The sequence below is a fragment of the Cucumis melo genome, chromosome 12 (assembly GCF_025177605.1).
Source record: "Cucumis melo cultivar AY chromosome 12, USDA_Cmelo_AY_1.0, whole genome shotgun sequence".
Classification (NCBI taxonomy): domain Eukaryota; kingdom Viridiplantae; phylum Streptophyta; class Magnoliopsida; order Cucurbitales; family Cucurbitaceae; genus Cucumis; species Cucumis melo.
The window spans coordinates 23,689,536-23,710,918 of NC_066868.1; the positions used below are offsets into that span (position 1 = coordinate 23,689,536).

General features: G+C 29.1%; 2 protein-coding genes across 2 annotated transcripts; one reads left to right on the forward strand and one right to left on the reverse strand.

Moving 5' to 3' along the window:
• The first annotated feature begins 1,322 nt into the window (after nt 1-1,322).
• Nucleotides 1,323-4,118, forward strand: LOC103486533 (mitochondrial arginine transporter BAC1). The gene is made up of 8 exons (XM_008444529.3): nt 1,323-1,686; nt 2,244-2,333; nt 2,642-2,743; nt 2,932-3,036; nt 3,124-3,222; nt 3,303-3,497; nt 3,616-3,714; nt 3,817-4,118. Exons 1-8 carry the CDS (start codon nt 1,594-1,596, stop codon nt 3,949-3,951), a joined length of 918 nt encoding a protein of 305 aa, XP_008442751.1. The 5' UTR covers nt 1,323-1,593; the 3' UTR covers nt 3,952-4,118.
• Nucleotides 4,119-4,180: 62 nt separating this feature from the next.
• Nucleotides 4,181-8,055, reverse strand: LOC103486540 (squamosa promoter-binding-like protein 3). Its single transcript, XM_008444542.3, has 2 exons — nt 7,413-8,055; nt 4,181-4,612 (listed from the first exon to the last, which is right to left on the reverse strand). Exons 1-2 carry the CDS (start codon nt 7,796-7,798, stop codon nt 4,495-4,497), a joined length of 504 nt encoding a protein of 167 aa, XP_008442764.1. The 5' UTR covers nt 7,799-8,055; the 3' UTR covers nt 4,181-4,494.
• Between the last annotated feature and the right edge of the window lie 13,328 nt (nt 8,056-21,383).

Sequence of the window (21,383 nt, forward strand, 5' to 3'; positions counted from 1 at the left end):
CTAAAATTTAAGCAAATTCCAGGGAATCAAAATTTAGTATTTTAATCAAGAAATTATTATTATTAACTATTTGGAAAAATAAAACAGAGAGCAATCTTCACTTGTAAAAAAATTTCAAAACTATTTGAAAAAATTGCAAAATAGATAAATAAATAAAACGCTAATAGACTTCTATAAATCTTTATCAATGATAAAATTATAAAATTGTATTAGTTTTTATTGATGATAAACTTCTATAAGTTTTTATCACTAATCGACACTAATAGACTTCTATCAACTTCTATAAAATGATAGACTCCTATCGACTTCTATTATCGGTACATAGTTATAGACTTCTATTCATGTTTATCAATGATAGATTTGTATAGGTTTCTATCACTGTTCTATCAACGTCTATGTGAACTCTAGAAAATGTAGAAATTTTTGCTATAATCGTAAGAAATAATTTGATCAATTTTCTACATTTTAAAAAGTCCGTAGAAATTAATGGAAAACAAAAATCATTTTGGTTCTTATGTTTTGGGTTTAGTTTCTATTTATTTTTTAGGTTTCAAAATGTTACACTTTTAATCTTTAAGTTTTGGTTTTTGTTTCAATTTAGTCTCTAAGTATCATACGATTACAATTTTATCATTAAGATTTGAGTTTTATTTCAATTTAGTCTCGAGATTTCAATATTTTACATTTTTAATCTAATTTTTTCATTAAATATTCACTTTCAAACATTAATGTTAATATTTATTAATTAATTTAAAGTAATCATTAAGTAAAATTTTAAGTTTTATTTTAAAAAATAATTCATATAATTATTTTAAATTTATTAACCTACCTTGTTAAGAAATACGAAAAATAAGTATTCAGTGAAAAAAATTAAAGTTAAAAATGTAAATATTGAAATCTAGAGACCAAATTAAAACAAAACTTAGATACCAATAATAGAATAAATTGAAATCAAACTAAAAAATTTAAAGACCAAATGTGCAACGTTATGAAGTCTTTATTTGAAGATGAGAAAGATATTAGATTTAAAATTTATGAACTAAAAGATAGTTTCCTCATTCATCAAATTGGTAACTTTATTTAGTGTGGTAGAAAGATAGAAAGAATTCAACCCGAGTTTTTTTTTCTTTTACCAAACAACACACATCGACATAGCCACATAGGTAAATTCGAGTGTTTGGTTGTAGTTATTTTTTGAAAGTTGAATCGACAGTGGTTGAAGAAAATAATTAGGAGAGTTATACAGAGATAATAAATATAAATGAACACAAATAATAATAAAATGATAAATATGAAATATCCACACATCTCAATTACATATTGGTTGCGAGAAGTCGAAAGCAATTTAACCCTTCATTTATAAAACGAAAAATAAAGAGGAAAGAGGGAAGAAGAAGGTAATGGATCCAGGCGAATACGCAGCGGCTGCGGCTGCGGCTATAAAATGATCCTCAATCACCATTCCCCAAATGACACACCATTCGATGCTCTCACAACTTGGAGCCACATATTATCGAGTTTCTCCTGTGGGTTCCAATGGAGACTCGATGATACTCCTTGTTTTCCATTGATACCCTTTACCCAGATACACCAATGGGGGACACTTCCAGTTACAAAGATTACGTCGCCGGTCTGATTGCCGGCGTTGCCACTGTCGTTACCGGCCACCCTTTTGACACCGTTAAGGTAAGCTGCATCCTCTGCTTGAACTGCAGTTCCTTCGATCTTCCTTCTGCTTAATCTTGTGGACTGAAATGAAAATTGTCTTTATTGATGTACTATTTGTATTTGGGGTGTTTTAAAGTTAGGTGAAAATGAAATAGATTGCAAAGGTAATAGAGTTTACATTTCGGGGTTTGACCTGGATGCTGTGTTATATTCACCTGTGGAGTTATGAGTGACGTGAGGTGGAGATTTATCTGATATGTAAAGTAGATGTAGATGAATGATTCTTCTTGTTTACTACTTAAATTAAGTTGTTGCAGGGTAATAATAAACAATTTGATTGTTTGTGTTTTAAGATGCCTTTTCCATTACTGTTTTCTTTTTTAAGGCAACTACTACCTTTTATCATGCTGCCTTGTCTGTACTAGCACATTCAGACTAGTTGATCATTTGTGCAAATAGGTTGCTATGCTATCCAAAGACTTCCATTTGAACTTAACTGCAGGTTAAGCTAGTTCTGCTTGTAAATAGTTAGTGGCTGGTGGAATGATTTCTCATATTGTCTGTTTACTTAACAGGTAAAGCTTCAAAAGCATAATACCGAGTCACGGGGGATTACATATCGTGGTGGTCTGCATTGCACTGCTAGGATACTGAAGACTGATGGGGTAAGGGATTTTAACTCTATAGATACAATTATAGGAAGTATTTCAATATGCTAAGATCAGATAGGTTAATTGGATGCTGATGTGAATTGACTGTCTATCATATTCATCATCCAACTACTTATACCTGCTTATCTTGGAAAAGTGGTTTTCTAATTCTCACTTATTGCAATGTTGTTGATTCCTCATTTGTTGCTAGCATTGCTTAAAGTGTGCAAGTTGCTCAATATTGCTCTTACCACCCTTTCTCTGCATAAATAGTTCGTTGAATTACCATATTTTGAAGAATTAAGAAATGATAATTTTGACAGGTGAGAGGACTTTACCGAGGGGCAACATCATCTTTCATTGGAGTGTCTTTTGAGAGTTCCCTTCTTTTCGGAATATATTCCCGGACTAAACATTCATTGCAGGTCTGTACTGATGAAATCGAAGCTTTCCTTTTGCTTAGGGGTTTATAGCCCATTTGCAGGCTTCCTCAATATTGCAAAAACCTCCTCACTTTACTTAATGCTCAATAGTCTTGGAAATTTTGGCCCACGGGCATTCTGTGCATAATCTTGATACGACTGTACTGGTCTCTCTTTCTCTAATTGTGAAGGGAAGCGACCAAAATGGTAGGCCAAGGCCACAAGTAGTAATTCCTTCGGCAGCTTATGGTGGAGCTATTATCAGCTTTATATTATGTCCTTCTGAGTTGGTGAAGGTAGATCAATCATTTATCATGTTGTGCTTGTTTCTTGTTTGCTTTCTTTTGTTCCCATGTTAGGCTCATGACTGTAAGATTTTCCAGTGTAGGATGCAAGTTCAAGGTACTGATTCTCTTGTTCCAGTTTCAAGTAGATACAGTGGTCCAGTCGATTGTGCCCTTAAAACTATAAAAACAGAAGGGGTAAGAAAATCCTCTCAACTTAGGTATCTGCCATTTGTGATCTTGTTTTCTAATGACCGGTATGACACTCTATTCTGCAGGCTACTGGTCTTTTCCGCGGAGGTTTTACAACATTTTTAAGGGAATCAATTGGAAATGCTGTATTCTTTAGCGTTTACGAGAATGTTCGCTATTACATGCATTCACACTTACATTCTACTTCAAATTCAAATGTCCATGGCAACTTAATGGACATGGGCATTGGGATTTTGACTGGTGGCCTTGGTGGTGTGGGTGTAAGTTTCTAAGTAAATTACTTATTTTCAAGTTGATTCTAATGTTTCTAGTTATTTATAGAAAAAACTTTATTAATCTTATTTTTGTAAAGCTGACTAATGTTAAAAATTTAACCAGTTCTGGTTAGCTGTTTTGCCCCTGGATGTTGCAAAAACTGTAATCCAGACGTCTGCAGACAAAAACGCCACCAGAAATCCGTTTCTAGTTTTGAGATCGGTAAGACGTTTGGCTTTCCATTTCATTCAAGTTCTCATTTCTAGCCATTTCCTCTACCATTAAAATTATACAACATGCTGACACGAAATTTCATTCTTCTAGATATATCGAAACGCTGGGATTAAAGGATGTTATACAGGATTAGGTCCAACAATACTTCGTGCATTTCCTGCCAATGCAGCAGCAATTGTCTGCTGGGAGCTAGCAATGAAAGTTCTCGGTATCCCCCGAGATTAGCAACACTTAATTTGGTTCATCCCTCGACTTTCAAATTTCACATCGTCTCTTAAGTTATATTCTGTGATCCTGCTATTGTTTCAAAAGAGGATTATTGATTGTAGACTCAATTCTTTTCATTTTGTTCAATTAGAGTGAAAGTAAATGGAAAGATTATATGTTCCAAATATTTGAGTTGCATCTATTTTATTCATTGATCTTATGAGCCATGAAGAATTAATAACCACAGTTTAAGTGCAACCCATAATCTTGTTTGACATTGCAAATGGATTAATCATCCATAATTTTCACAAATGGTTATGGATGGAAATGTTTGAGATACACGAGACCCTCCCTAACAACAGTGCAACTAATTGTCTCTAGTACAAACTACAAAGCAAAAGCAAAAGACGGGATTGACAGAAGAGAGAGAGCAAGCAAATCTGGTAATAATGGTCAATGGAAGAGCATTGGCCAACAATAGAAAAATATTATTGGGAAGGGCCTAAGTTACATGGAGAGAGCTAATGTAAAATTCCCCTTCTTTCATCATTTTGCTAATTGCTAGGTTGAGCTTTCGCCATGGAGATCCGACGAGCTCTTCCGCCGCCGCTGGTTGTGTCCGGCCAACCGCTTCCGACAACTCCTTTTTGTATCATCAAACTCTTGTAGCCCATGAAATCTGCATATTTCACGGAAAGAATACAAATAGTGAATATTTAGTTATATCAATTATATGATCATTACCATATATACATATTGATACATAATCTGCTTTGGCCAATACCAGTTAGAAGATGAAAAAAAAGATGAAGGCAATAAATCATTATGCTCATAAACTTAAGCAAAAGCTCCACCCTAGCAAATTAATCCCTTAATCGTCAAAGTGAGCATAACATTTACCTCGAATGGCTCATATAAAGATCCTAGTATTCCACTAGAGAAATTTTGTATCCACAATATTCTCAGGCATGGTTGCAAATATGGAAGATTTTTACTCAATTACATTATCTATACCCATTGATTTTTGTCGACTATGCAATAAAAGAATTCTACGAAAATAAAAATGCACCGGAACACAAAACTTTGTTATGTAAAATTATTTTTAATGTAGTTTTAGATTTGTGAGAGTGGTTTACCAAATAAATCTAATCAATAACAATCAAGAAAAAAGGAAATCAAACCGAGGCCGACATAGGATATAGATGGGCTAGGGGCTGAGGTCGACCCCGACCTCCTAGGCTAAAAAGCCTAAGTTGGCCAACAGTTGTGAGTTGTCTCACGCTTCCAAGTCTAAGAACCCGGTGTTAGATCCAATCAAGTTAGCATGGTAATCAGATTCTCGAAGGGAACAAGGGTAGAACTAGGTTAACTTAAATACTACTTTCAAATTTTCCAGCTTTCACACTTTATCATTTTCTAACTTACAAGTTTTCTAGTTGTTTTTTCCCTTTCCAACAAATAGATTATTGGTATTCCGTGAAGTTAACTGATGCATTTTCTCTATCTAGATTTAAGGAGATCACCACACTATCAACAATTCTCGATCTTCCCCTTCTTTAATTTTCTAAAAAACCTACGAGTTAGAATGGGTTTAAGACCCCGAAATTAAAAACTAATAAATTAAACAAATTTTCCATTATTTTTAATAGATGAGAACATGATTTAACCCTAAATTAATTATCTTAAGCTTAAGTATGAGTAATGGGGGTTTCAATATTTAGGTAAAGGACATCAATCAATATTGTATGGCTTCCTTGAATTCTTCACTAAATGCCATTGCTGATTTAGTGTATATGGGCAAATTGCCAACTTGTTGACCCCTCTGTCTTTTTAGATTTCCTCAATTACCTAAACAATGGACATAAAGTATAAAAACAAATTTAATGTAAATAGAGATAAATATTGACAAAGATTTGATCTTACATGAAACCAGGACAACAACTTTATTGTTTGAGACTAAGGTACCAACTAAATTTATTATAATATATAAAAGAGATCATTTATAGCTAATTCATAAATAACAAATTATTTTGTCCAACTCATCTTTTTTGTGTAATTTTAACCTAATTGCAACTTATCTTTTTCGGTTCTCAATAATATATACCTTTGATTTCGAGTTTTAGAATGGTACACCTTTAGAGCCGGAGTTTTTAAGAATATATAAACTTGATCCTCCGATTTTAAATTTTGAAAAACGTATTAAAAAGGTCGAACAACAATTTCCTTATTTTAAAAAAATTATCCTCTCTAAAATTATTTTTAAATTTTTTTTTTCTGAACCAAACGAACAAGTAATTATTCAAAATAAGAAAATAAAAATTTCAAAAAAGACCTTTTAAACCTATATGTAAATACTCAATGACCGAAAAGTTACGGTCGAAAACTTAACTCCAGATAAACATAAATATTATATAAAATTATTTGTAGGCTATGTATAAAAAATTCAGAAACCAAACACATATATTTATTCAAAATTTTTAGAAAAAAAAAATAATAATCAAATTGTTTTCTTCTAATTTGAATCAGGAGATTAAGATATTCATGATTTCATTCCAATATAAATCTTCAACTTAACCTTCATTATTGCCTTATTGGTTTTGAATTCATCATATCTTTTTAGGTTTCAGTGCAACCCAAACGACGATTTTCTTTCAATTTTTTTTACAAAATTAATATAGGTTAAATTATTTGTGTTGAATAGTTTACAACTCCAGTAATCAATATTGGTATTGTTCTATCCATTTATCTATTGTCCTTCTATTTTTAAAGGACAAATAAATCCCTTAAAAACCTCGTAAAATCTAGTACAAAAGTATATGGATAGATATTGCAAGGTTTAATTGAAATATAAACATAGTAATAAAATATTTTGAAAAGAAAAATATTTTCATTAGATATAATATAGACTCTTAAATACCTTCATTTTTTTAAAAAGTTTAAGAAAAAATATTGGATATAAATGGAACAAATTGAATAAATAGATTCATCTCCACATTATTATTAATTTTTTTGAAATATGATCTTTACCTTAAAGTTAAATAAGAATGTCAACATGTATTTGAAATCATATTCAGCAGTGAATGAATAATAAAAATGGATGATATTTTAGTAAAAATATTAACAAACCTTAAATTGGGAAAATCATGAGGAAAAAAAGTCAATTAAAACCATTTTTTACATTATTATAAACTCTAATTTATTTATTTCATAGTTGAAATATACTCTTTCTAAGCACCAATGAAAATCTTAGGATGAATAGACAGTAATTTATTTTTTAATGAACCAACCAAAAACTCCATTATCATCTATCCCATCAAAGACATGAAGAAAAATTTGCACTATTTAATTAAGACCATCTAAATTCCAGAGTTAATCTTAATTACAAAACCTATATGCTAAGATTAAACTAATCATTTTTACGTTAGCTTCGAAATTCAAAAAACGGATCTAAAATTAGGGTTTTTTTAGCCGAAGATTACCTGCTACATTGTTGACAGAACCGTTGGTCGATTCCGGCCACAGCAACCGCCGGAGCTTTAGCATGAAACTCACAGACCTTATGACGGCGATGGTACCGCTTAGAACCAGACAGATCGGCATTGCAATTATCGGCCTGACACGGCGGTGGGGCGGCCGCAGGAGGTCCAGTACCGAACCCAGATCCCGATTTTTTATTAGAAGAACCCCCAGAAGTCAAAACTTTCTTTTTCTTATTAAAATCCCCTGAAAACCCTAATCCTCCTCCATCGATTTCTTGTTCCTCATCTTCATCTTCTTCTTCTTCTTCTTCTTCATCTTCTTCATCTTCTTCCTCCATTTCGTAATAATTTAGCCTCCTTTTTCCATCAGCTTTTCCAGTCGCCATTACAAAAAAAGCTGAAGCAGAGATACAGAGGGATTATAGTGAGAGAGTAATTAAGAAGAAGAAAGAAGAAACAAGAAATTGGTTTCTTGCAGAGGACATTTGTAGTAGTAGTAGTAGTACTAAAGGTGAGGATTGAGGACCACAATTTCCAATTTCTTTTGGGTTTTCTTTTTCTATTTTTAAGTAGAAAAGGGTAAAAGAAAAGAAAAAGGGGGAAATGGGGTTGGGGAAAAATGGATTTTTTCTTTTGGTATAGGATTATAACAGTAAGGTTTTTGCTCCAATAATGTTGCTTCTATATAGAAAAAGCCAAGTTGGTGTAAATAATTACTTTAAATGTATGTGTTAGGAGACCCTACTTAGTCATCAATCTTCTCTCTTTGGAAAAATTGTCTCCTCCTATTTGGAGTTGTTTGATTTAAACATATATATACATATATATTTTATTTAGGGTTTAATTTTGTTCATCAAATTATTAGTGGAAAACTTTTACGTTTGTGTCTAATAAATACATAGGTAGTTAGGTAATAGGTAAGTTCACGAGCTTAATTAATCGATCTCTTCGAACTTTACAAGTATCAAATAGGAACTTTGAATGTATAGTTAAGGATTGATTAGATATAACAAATTAATGGTAACATCTCGTTGTAAGGATATTCTCAAACTTTTAATTATATGATCTCAAAAAATGTATCTTCTAATCTATATAATTAAATACAATTTCTAAAATTTCCTGAGATCTAAGAATTCGTAACTTTAACAATTTAATTTTTACTCTTAAATTTTACAAATATTTTTTTGGTTTGGTTTACTGTGTATAACAAAATTAGGTAATTAGTTTAGGTATTAATAATAATAATAATATAAAAGAGAGATACATGAATTAAACCCAATTTATAGAGTAAGTTTTAATTGAAGCTGCTGATGTATAGGGAATGGTTGTTTCTGTTCATTTTCTGCTGTGTGTAATATATATATATATGAAGTGTACCCCTAAGCTATATTATTAATTTTATCTTCTCCCTAATTCCCATCTTTTTCACTCTATTGCACAAAGGACCAAAAAAAAAAAAAAAAAAACCATATTATACTTTTTAGTTTCACTGTTTATAATCATCAATAATGCTTGTTGTTATTCAAAAAAAAACTCTTGGACTGAACTTTCTTCAAAGAAAACCCAAAATATTAATATAATATGGCTGAATTATTTTCATAAATTTTAATTTAACCATCTATAGTTTGGTCAAATTAATATTATAAGGTGTATTTGTTATCACATTGAGGTTGAGGCATTTGGAGTAGTTAAATGTATAGTCATATCATTTTAATTAACTTGGTAAAAAGAAAGGAGAGTATATGTTTAGAAAATAGTAAACAAAACATGGTTACATATCGAAAATAGTGTTACTATAGTTAACTCTAGGGTTACAATGGTTGGAAACAAATAAATTATAATTAGATTTCTTGTTACAAGAAGTGACATATGTTTGTACATACATGAACGAACTAGTTGGAATATGTGTCAAAATCGTCGACTTAGCTTGATATAATTGGTATGATCTTATTTCTTCCAGATTCAACGTTGAATATGTTAATGTTGGTATAATGTGTTATTAGTTATGAGGTTTAACCAGCACTTCACCATGGTTAGGAATGACACTAAAGTTGAGACTATATATATAATATCAATATGATGCAATTTGTCGTCGTCTTAGTCGTTGTTGTGTGTGTTTAAACAGGAAAAGAGAGGGAAAAAATGTCATTGAAACCCTAAAAACAACAATAATGAAGAAAAGATAGGTAAAGTTGGTCCCAATTGTACTAGCTAGCTAGGAGGAGTAGCTTACTGTGCATTATATTATTAGAGAGCCTTATGTTGAATGGGTCCAATTGATTTTAAGTTCATCTCAGAATGTACTCATTCACATTTTGGAAGCAACATTATTAATTCCACTCTAAAATCTTACAACAAGTACTGTACTACAAATGCCTTCCATCTCAATTATTTTCACACCATTTCTTATTTTGCCGACATGAGCATTGTTCAATTCATATAAAATATTTGACTGTTAATCGAGAGGTTATTGTTATTACTTGTGTTTATGAGTTGCATATAGTGGTGAGATATGCTCGATAAATATAAAATAATTAGGATGATATAATCATGAAAATTGCCTAAAAAGTTGATATGTATACGTTCTTAACTTGAATTTTTCCTTCTCTTTAATTCTAAATCTTCAGATGCTTCAAAATTTCAAATGCTCGATAAGTACAAGATAAATTAGTATACTATAATCTCAAACTATGTACAAGAATTTGAACTATTGACATTGTTGAATTAAAAAAATAAAATTTGTCAATTATATTTAAATATTTTAGCTAGGTTTAATTACGAGTTTAGTTTACAAACATTACGTGAACGTTCTTACAATATCTTAACTTCTTCTATATTTACTTATATATATCAAACCATTTGTCTTAAAGAAGAGTTTTTATCAAATCACAAGGACTATTTTTATTTGTAGACCATATGGTCTAAACTTTTGACTTTCTACAAACGAGAGTTTGTATTTAAACGAATAATCTATTATTGTTTTCCTTTAGAAAAAAAATCTAGAACCAAGTTTTGGTAGATGATAATATCTATACTTTTCGAGGCTATTTAAATTGGAGAAAAGATTGTTTCATTCTTTTTAAATGAAAATTTTATTGTAATAATGAAAATAAATCCAAATTAAGTTAAACACATGCAATTTGTATTTTGTAAACTTTTTATAAAAGTAGATGGACGAGAATCAAACTTCAAACCTCGAAATTGATAATAAATAACTGACTATGGATGCAGCTATACACACATTTTGTCTACATCTTTCTTTCTTTTGCATGACTATAGAATTAAATTCATAGCTTTTAGTTACCTAAAGCTATGATTCCCTAATTTTAATTCACATCGGGTCTAATCAGTCACTTTTTTTTTTTATTATTATTATTCTTTTAATTTTTTTTTCTTCTATTGTCGTCACTTTAAATCAGATGTTAAATCATGCAGATTTGAAGTATTCAAGAAAAGGAAAAAAAAAAACTATACCACTCAGCTAAATGCATTTATTTTTGTAGGAATTTGTCCTAATTAAAGCAGGAAATGATCACCAAATCATGTGGTTAATAAGATTTAAATATGGCTTTTGGTCTTTTAATCTTAACCTTTTCAATTTGCCTTTTAGATTTGTTGCTCCAAAAAAACCCAAAACTTTTAGGATAGATTCATTTATAAGTTTAGTCTTTTTGTTTTCTGAACTTTTAAAAAATATATATTTAATAATCTTTAAAATTTTTAATTTTGTATTTCATACGTTTTTAAAAAATTAGGAAAAAAAAAGAGGAAAAAATAGCTCCATTGTATGTAAATATTTTAGTTTTTCTATATCTATAGTCCTTGTTTTTTCTTTTCAAAAAATGAAAAATATAAAGTTAGACATGTAATTTTGAAAGTCTAAAAATTGGACTAAATTTGTTTGTTTGCTCTTTTTCTTTTGGAATACTCTTGGACTAAATTTGTAAGATATATATAAGGCCAAAATATGATATGGGGATATGTATGTACTATGTTTTGGTGTTTTGATCTTTTGTTATTATTACCACTACTTTTTCTTTTCAATAATATACACACATATAACATCATCAATAAATTATAATTAGTTTGTGTTATTCTTGTAAAAAAAAATTAAATGATATTTGTTGAATTTGCTTGACAAAAATAAGGTAATTAAGGTTTGTATGTTTCTAAGTATTGTAATTTGATCTAAATTTGTAAACTCTTATGTATCGTGTCATATTTGCTAATACATTTAAACTAGTGCTGTTATTATTATTTAACTAGAGTTGTTCGAACAAAAAAAATCAATAGTCTAAGACTCTAAATAATTGGATTAAGTTTAAAATGTGTTTCTCAATTCAACCTGATCCCACTCAATTCAATATATGCATGTCGTCCAATAATGATTTTATTCCTAATTGAATCGCATTCACTTACAAGTATAAACATGTGAACTGTCACACTAGGGTGGATATACTTATGTATCAGATAACGAGACATGCGACAACTTACTTGAAAGTATGGAAATTCATCGGCTTCGACCTCTCAACTCTTAGTTTAAACTTTATTTAAAAAAAAAAAAAACACCACCGAGTAGTTTAATTAGGAGAATATATTCTACTATCATGACATGCTTTCTAAACTTCTCTTGAATGCCTTAGATTAGAAACCCTATGCTTACCCATTGATAGGTTAAAAACATAAAGAGATATCGGACCAAAGGTCAAGAGTAATTAGAACGTTTCTCGCTTGGAGCATCAGGTTTAAATTTGTGAACCCCTGACTTGTTGTACTAAGGGCAAATCATATATTTTCACCTAAAGAAAAAGTTAAAAAAAATGGAAAAGACACCCAACAAGAATATGTTTTGTTGAACTATACTTTCACCTAAAATATGGAGGCATGTTTCCATTTATGCCTCGGAGAATGTCCATAACTTCCACAACACATTTTATCGTTTGAAATTTATAGTAGACGTGAGACACATTTTTATAATATTCAACAATTTATTTCTTTAAACGATAAACTTTTTTAATAATTACAAATGATGATGGTGGTGATGAAGATGAAGAAGAAACTGATAAATAAATATTTGATGTAGTATATATTGGTTTTAGCAATATGTAGCAAAGTCCCAATATGGGGTTTGGGTCAGCAATAGGAGCCCAGGTAGTGAGCCCAAGACCGACTGAGCTAAAACCAAAATGAAAAATGTCGCAATATAAACCAAAATTTGAGAATTTTGAAACGAATATTTTTTTTTGTTTATTTTGATATATTTGAAAATAATTCTACATAAATATTCCATTTTCTTTAATTTTGTAATTAATTTTCAATATTTGATATTTATTCGTAGTTATCTTTTAGTTTTGTTTTTAAATTTATGCTCGGTATTAATATTTACAATATACATCTAACGTGCAAAGACCACGTATTATTAATTATAGTCTAATTCAGCTACAACCAAAGTTTCATTAACTTAACTATAACAATTTCATCAATTTTCATAAAAAAATTTAAAATTTTCATCAAAGTTTCCGTAAAATCGAAACCTCGATATTTCTATCATCATTGATATTTCGAATTTGCGGTGTCTATGTCCCGAAAAGTATCCATGAATGGTATTAACAAAACTAGGCTTAATTTCATGAGTTTTTTCTTTGATTGTGAGGTTATTTAATTTACAAGGATATTTTTGACCTGGAATAAAAAAGATTGGGCAGTTTGCTTTCTGCTTAGATTTTTATTTGAATTAAAGTAATGTATTTGTTTTCTAGTTGCATATCTGTTGTTGTCTATTATCCATACAATCTCAACATTATTTGTTCTATTTTTATGGAACTTTTACCTGAAAAAAACATCTTTAGCATATCATCAATTTTGACATTTGGAGGTCACTTTGATTTTGTTATTTATTGATTTCGGTTGCTAAACGTTTAATTTCTTTCGTAATGTTTAGTTTCTTTCATTCTAAAAGATTTTCTTTGTTTTCTTTTCTATTCTTAGATCAAATCTCTACTGAGATCTCTAGTATACATCAAATATACTAAAAAAAATGTATAAAATCTACTTTGTATAAACCATGATTTACGTTTTTCATATTTTTTGTATAATCTTCCAAGACTATTTTGGAAAGTTGATGACCACAAGAAGAAATCTTTTCTTATATATGAACTTTTTGGTATTAACTTTATTATATATTTTTTTTTTCTAAAGGAGTTAAATGATAAGAAAGACTAAGAAAGTAAATTAAGTTATATAACAAAAAAATTATAGCCAATAGTTAAATGATATTAACTTTATCATGCACATAAAAGAAGGGTAAAATACACTTTTTGTTCGTCTATTTGGTTCTTGAAGTTCAAAAGGAAGACTTTAGTTTCTTAAGTTTGTAAAATACTTCTAAATGGTTCACCCATTCAAAAAATTGACATGACATTACGCAACATCCTTTTTTTTCTTTTCTATTCCCTCCATAGTCTTCCTTTCTCCTTCCTCGCAACTCGCTTTGAAATTAGAATTTATCAATCTAATTTCTAGATTTCAACACCTTTAAAGGCCGATCTATTATCCATGTCCTTCAGTTCTTAGTTTCTCCATTTTATTCATTCCACTTCAACTTCATTTCATCAGACTCTCTCCTCGTTAGTTATTATAACGATGGTTTTGCAAATGATGCTAGGCACTTCCAAACAAAGGTTAGGTTAACTTGGTTATTGCAATGATGGTCTGCAATTGTGATTATATAGTACAAGAATATGAGATGATTTCAAGTTCATATCATCTCATATTGTGTTTACACTTAAACTATGACATTCTTTTTTTTAAAAAAAAAAAACTCGTCTTTCTTTTTACGAAGATAAATTAATTAAAATTTATGGGCTAAGGGTTAAGGTTGTTGAAAGTGTCAAAAACAAAAAGAGAAAAAAAGACATTTGAGTTGGAGAAATAGTTGGAACTTGGAGGGTTATTCAAGAGTAAGATATAGCCTTTTATTAAGAAACAAAGGGAGGAGGAAATCGAAGAGAAGGGGTGAAGGAAGGGAGAAAAGAGAAAAAGAGAAAAGAGAAAAGGTGTTGCAGAGAAAAAGGGAGAGTGAAAGGAAACATAAAAAATAAATAAAAATAACAAATAAAATAAAATAAAAAATATATACCTAACAAAATTAATAATATACGATTGCAATTTGAATTAAAATTTATTTCACAACAACATGTATGTCAATCTCTCGTTAGTCAACTAGGAACCATTGAAGTGTTTCTTTTGAAAATTGCCTAAAAAAAAAAAAGTAAATAAGGAAGTTTAGACAAATTGCGTGTTTGGATCGGTGTTATTTAGATTTAGGCCTTGGTTCTTATTGTGGGCCTGGTTCGAATTCAATAGAAGCCCATGAAAAGGAATGGACAAGGCCCGTGGAAGCGGAATTAAGGATGGGCCGAAGAAAAGGCTGATAATGAGGCCCATAGGGTTCCGACAGAATAAAGTGATGGGAAAAGTGTCGGTGCAAATGAAAATGTACCAAAACGCAATTATGCAAAGGCAGAAATAATGATGGTAACATTGGCGGTGCGCGTCCGCCGTACACCAATCCCACCCGACCACATAATGGGCTAAATTTACAAAGCCACGGTCCCATAAAATTAGGCCCTTTTTTTTTTTATTTTTATTTATTTCTAAGTTCCATAAAATTAGGGTTAAAGTGGGCATGATTAGTGGCTTTTTGTGAGAGTAATTAAAGCTTACTTATAATAATTATTCGTAGTTGACCCCTACTATATTATTATTATTATTATTATTATTATTATTATTATTATTAATTTACATTCATAATTTAAACCCATAATCTCACTTCTTCACACTTATCCCTTCCCCCACAACAAATAATAATTCAATTTACTGTGATAACAATAATAACTGAATAACGCCAATTCAATTTAATTAAGTTAAATCTACCTATCTATATCTTAATTTCAATTTAAAATACTTCAACCCATTTGACAACATTCAATTTTTCTTTTCTTTTTTTTTTACCCACAATGGATTTTTATTTTTTCCAAATGGTATATTTGTCCTCATTCTTATTTTTGTGTTTCTTTCATTATTTCCCCAACTCTTTACTCTTTATGAGTCATTTATTTTAGAGAAATAATTTAGAATGATGTCGATGCATGGATGCCATTCTATTTATTTCAACACGTACACTTTTCAAAACAGATCTCAAGCCAACGTTAAAATCAACATTTTTTTTTTTTTAAATTTATCCATTAGATTCTTATACACTTCGATGGAGATTCAATTAACTTGTTTTATATAACAATAAATCTCTTTGTTTAATTTAATTTTAACTTTTTATTGTAATCAATTAGGTACTTATGGGGCGTAATTCTACTAACAAACAATATGTGCTAATTAATAACGATCAAGAGGTGTGTCATTCAAATTTTTCGATTTGCTTATAAGTTTACTCTCTATGTTATCAAGGCGGGACTGAAGGCAAAAAATGTTTTGATTATATCACCCATTATAGATAATTTCTCTTTTTACGTTATTAATCTAACCGTTCTTAGTTTGTTTGTTTTGTTATCGTTGTTTTCTTTAGAAAATAAAAAATTGAAAGCACGGATAGTATACAATATGCTAGCAAGATTTGATGAAATTAAATTGAAACTTTAGATATACTAATTAAACTAAGCTGATGTTAGCAATTTTTCTAAATTAAACGTCTCATTCTAGAAAAAATTAAGTTAAATTATTCTATCTTGGGAAAACTTCTTATAACCAAAGTTACACAGTGTTATAGCATATATAGTATTAAATGTGTCAATTAACTGGATGATTAAGATAAACTGAATAAAATCCAAACTTATAATGACAATTTAAAGATTAAATATAAATAACAAGATTCGATCAAGTAAATCCAAATTAATTTGACAAGTCTTACTCATGATTCATAAAAATTCAAAGTCCTATCATCCCCTCCTACGCTAAGTCATTAACAAAATGAAAATGATGGTTACCTTTCATTTTAATTTTTTTTTTCTTTTCTAAGTATTATTATTACTATTATTAATTATCTTTCCTTCAACAAATTATTATTCCAACTTTTTGCTTTACAAAATTTTAGATAGAAAGACCAAGATATATAAATATATACATATATATATATATATATATATATATATATATAAATAGTGAGAAGGGAATCCTTTGTTTTGGCCTTAGATGGATGGGTAGAGGATGACCTAAATTAGGTGGGAGAGATATTTAATAAATTGATTATATATATATATATAGATATAATAAAAAATAAAATAAAGGTAAAGGGAGAAATAAATAAATGAATTAGGAGAGATTGGATAATGGACGACAACAAGGTTACAAATACAAAGAATTTTTGTAATTTAACGTAAGCAGATCATTGTAAGATCAAAATAATGATGACATATTGATATTTTACCATTTTTTTAATTCTTCTCTTGTTTAATTATTATTATCTTTCTTTGCAACTTGGGAGGGAATAACACCTATCTTCCTCACACTTACACTTGTATATATAATAATTAATCCATACACACACACACACACACACACACACAAAATACTAATTAAACTTTTCCAATTTCATATTTTAATTTTTTTAATTAGGTACAATAATGGCAATTCATGTGTGTCCTTCTAAGATTTAGATCCACATATTTGTATAAATAATTTTTAATCTTCAACAACATGCATCAATTTAGCTTATTAAAGTTTATAGAGAAAATTTTAACTTTAAATCGTTACATAATTATGGTATAATTTAAGTTTTATGGAGACTAAATAGTTTTAAATTTGAAATTTAAAACCTAATTAAGTTATTGATACTAATTGTTTAAGATTAAAAGTGATGTTTAGCCTCTAATAATTTTATATTTATAAATCTAGGTGGTGATAACCTCGTGAATCAAATTAATATTATTTAATTTACAAATTGATTTAAAATTGTTATCCTAAAGAAAATTGACCAACAAAGATATGTTGGTTTCCCACTTTTAAGAATGATGTAAACAAATATTTATCCAATTTTCATCGTTGGATTATATATATAATTAAATTTGCATTCACTAATGAATTTTAGTTTTTGAAACATCAAAATGTGTTAGTTCATAAAGTTACACGTTTAATATTGTTTCCTACCCCAATTAATTCGCTTTCGTGAGTCTTTTACATAGTATTATTATTTCTTCCTTATATATAATTAAAGTTACAATCTTCACTAGTAAGTTTAAGATTTTGAATCAATCAATTGGTGATTTAAGGTTTGTTATTTCCACTGCAAATAATGTCAATCAAATTTCATCTTTTTAATAAGATTCAGAAAAGTTGGTATTATATGGACGGTTAATAATATATCGTTAAATATCTCTTTATCGATCATAAATTCAATCGTACAAACTTAAAGAAATTTAAAAAAAAAAAAACATGATAACATGACAACTATATTGAATAATTTTCCGTCGTCCATGTGTAACGAAATGAATGGAGAAATGGGTATGTTAGGACTAATTTGATGTCCCATATAGAAACTAAAGAAGGAATATATAGAGAAACTTCCATAAGGAAGAGTCCAAAGCATGTGTAAAGGTTTTAAAAGAGATATGTATGTGTGTTTGTTTAATTTAAATTAAAGAGCCATCTATGACCACTACACTTCGTTGGAAATTTTCCAATTTCCCAAGTTTGACCATCTCATGGGAACTCCCCTCCACAACTCACTTGGTACCAATCAACTTCTATTTAATTCTATACAAAACTATATACCTTTACTTTAATTTTTCGATCACAACCGAAATAATATACGTTAATATTTTCGAGTTTTTCGGTGCTTTTAAAAATAACAATATTGATTTTAACTATATTAGAATCGTTTTCAAATTTATGATAGTGTAAAAGACTTGAGTTCTTCCCGTAGCACTCACATTGTTTATGACTATGATTACCTCGTTTTAATTAATTATAAAAAATCTACCATTTCTATTTTGTCATTAATTATAAATTAAACCATTTTTGGCAAATTATGGGTGAAAATGAGAAAATATATTTTTTTCTTCTTGATCACTTTATTTCTAATCACTTTTATGGGAAATACATATTGAGTTCTTATATTATAGATTTAACCCGTTTTTCTTTCCATTTTCACCATTTAATCAAGATTATAATAGTAACTATCCAACATGAAACATTTAATTTCTTTATATATATAGCAAAATATAAAAACTTTTTTCACCTCAAAATAAAAGAAAACACATGACAATTATTATTCAATTAAGTTTACGTCGATGACATATGAAATATTATTTATGTGATAATGCATCAAAACCTAAATTCATGATATATGTTATTTGTGATTTTGTACCTAAAATTTTCATGGTGCATCATATATATATATATATATATATATATATAAACTCTCCAACTCTATCCCGAGTATATCTACAATATAATTTATATTAAATATACATTTTTGTTGTTAATAAAATTGTTACCTCTCCTATTTGTAAAAAGTAGTGCTAACATATTATTAGTGGATCAACTACTTAAATTTTTGTGATGATATTTTCTTGCTTTCTTTGCTTGTCACTGTTTCATAACAATTGATTGAAACAACACTCAATGAACAAACCCTACAAACTAGAAGATGCGATCTTTATCTCTACTCATAGCATATGATCATTATCAAAGATATAGAAGAGATGGACAGACAAAAAGATTGAATAAATAATAATAATAAGAAGAAAAACATTTTAATTTGGGTGTGTGTGTGTCATTGAGAAAATAAAAGAAAGTTGGGTGTGATGCATCATTGAATAGGGACTCAAGTTAGAGGGTTATGATTGACACACCCAAATACCAAAATATATAATTAATTAATCAAATTAAGAGAGAGAGAGAGAGAGAGAGAGAGAGAGAGAGAGAGAGAGAGAGAGAGAGAGAGAGAGAGAGAGAGAGAGAGAGAGAGAGAGAGAGAGATGTTTTCTTTTATTTTAGAATATTATCAAGATTTAAAGGGGTTATTATCATTATTATTTATTTGGCATTAATAATTAAATTGTATAATGTTAAAGGGAAATAATGTAATATGAAAGTGGATATCCAAATAAGCAAAGGGCAACCAAAATGTGAATGTGAGATCTTTGTCTGATGAACACAAATATGAAGGGATATATTTGAATGAATTTTTTCTTTCTTTCTTTGAGGTCCCCTCTTCACTTATTATTTCTTTTGGTCTTTGATTGAATTTTCAAAATTGTACAAATAACATATATATATATATACATATTATATGTGTGTGTGTGATGCTTTATAAAGCGTGCATGTTGGGTTTCTTTCATATTTGCCAGTTTGGATTCTCTTGTCTGCTGCCTGCTTCTTTCCTTCACTAACCCCATCTCATTGGGTCACCTTTAGTAGGACCCCATCAAACATAACTCTCTCTCCCTCTCTCTTCGAGATACAACAATCTTTACCTCGTAACTAGACTACTACGTACACATCCCGTTTTCCATCCCAAGGGTATTAAATTTTTGTTAACATGTCAATACTTTTATCTCCAGTTTTATAAATTTGATGTCCATTTGTAATCCTATATGTATAGGATGTCAGCTTGGAGCGTACCATCTTAATCTATAATTTTTGTGGCATCTTTTCTTATCTCAAAATGGTATTAACTCTAACGCGGTAAATAAATATGTATTTTTTTTTCTCAACTAATTTAGTTAAAATTCATTCAACATGTTTGGATATTTTTATTATGTCGTTAGAAAAGCTACGAAACCTAGCTGCAAAATATTATTAATATAAATATAATTTCGATAATTAACATGTTGATTTGTTTAAAAGTACACAATATTTGTCATTAATTTAAATCTATTTCTTTAAAAAAAATTATTCTTTAGAAATAACATCGATATCAAATAAATCATCATAAGATTGAGATTTCGACATTTTTCTTGACATTAAAATTTTAAACCATGGTTGAGACACCTATATTGTGTTACTGTAAATGGGTGCAACCTAACCTGCATGCAAGTATTTTTGTTCTATAATAGTTTTCATTTATTTTTCACATTATCACTTTAATTTTCTTAATTAATTTAAATATCTCTAAACTTTCAATAATGTGATATATGGTAGATAACTTTATATTTTAAATAGTTATATAGTAGACATTCTATCTTTTCAACGAGTCAAAGGTTTAAATTTTCACTTTGTCTTTGTTGAATTAACAAAAACATTACTGATTAAACATAAAATTAAGCATACATAGATTTAATTACAAGATATGAATTCATGAGTTCTCGTAGAGTACATGATATTACACCTAATTCTTTTCTAAATGTATTTAATGAGTGCAATATATACAATAGAGTAAATATTATTATCTTCAATGTACCTTGCATTTTGTTAGATATAATTTATATGCTTAAAAGAACCAAATGAATAAATGCACTCCAAGTTATTAGATGAAGACGAGCTATATAATCTTAAAACTAATCTGCTGCTAAATAGAACTTCAAAGTTTCTCTATAATATATAGTATCAAAATTTTCAAAAAGCCTAAACAAAAATCGATCCAGAAGAAGAAGAAGGATTGGATTTGGATTTGGATCAATTGATGAAAGCCTCCAAAGAGGCTTCATTTCAAGGAATGAGCATATAAGCTTCACAGATAATCCAAAAGAAGATGAAGAGATAACACAGTCATATAGATTTAAAAAAAATTGTCTAATACAAGTTTTGGTCTAAAGCTTGGACAATCTTCCCTCTCTTATCTGTAAAAAGCTGAATGATGAGAGGTTGGCCAGCGACGGAGTGTTATATTTTAATTCTTGAAATCCATAAAAACAAACTGATCTTTAACCCTTAATTCATGAATAATAATCAAACAAGAGTGTAGAAATGAAAGAGAAGAGAGAGAGAGAATATTAAAAGTGAAATATTATATATTCC

Bases quoted from the DNA above. Each gene is read 5' to 3' on its own strand.
- LOC103486533 (XM_008444529.3), top strand. From the start codon at position 1,594: ATGGGGGACACTTCCAGTTACAAAGATTACGTCGCCGGTCTGATTGCC. The intron at 1,687-2,243 runs GTAAGCTGCATC...TTTACTTAACAG, and splicing joins ACCCTTTTGACACCGTTAAG to GTAAAGCTTCAAAAGCATAA. The intron at 3,715-3,816 runs GTAAGACGTTTG...TCATTCTTCTAG, and splicing joins CGTTTCTAGTTTTGAGATCG to ATATATCGAAACGCTGGGAT.
- LOC103486540 (XM_008444542.3), bottom strand. From the start codon at position 7,798: ATGGCGACTGGAAAAGCTGATGGAAAAAGGAGGCTAAATTATTACGAA. The intron at 4,613-7,412 runs GTAATCTTCGGC...TGAAATATGCAG, and splicing joins TTCTGTCAACAATGTAGCAG to ATTTCATGGGCTACAAGAGT.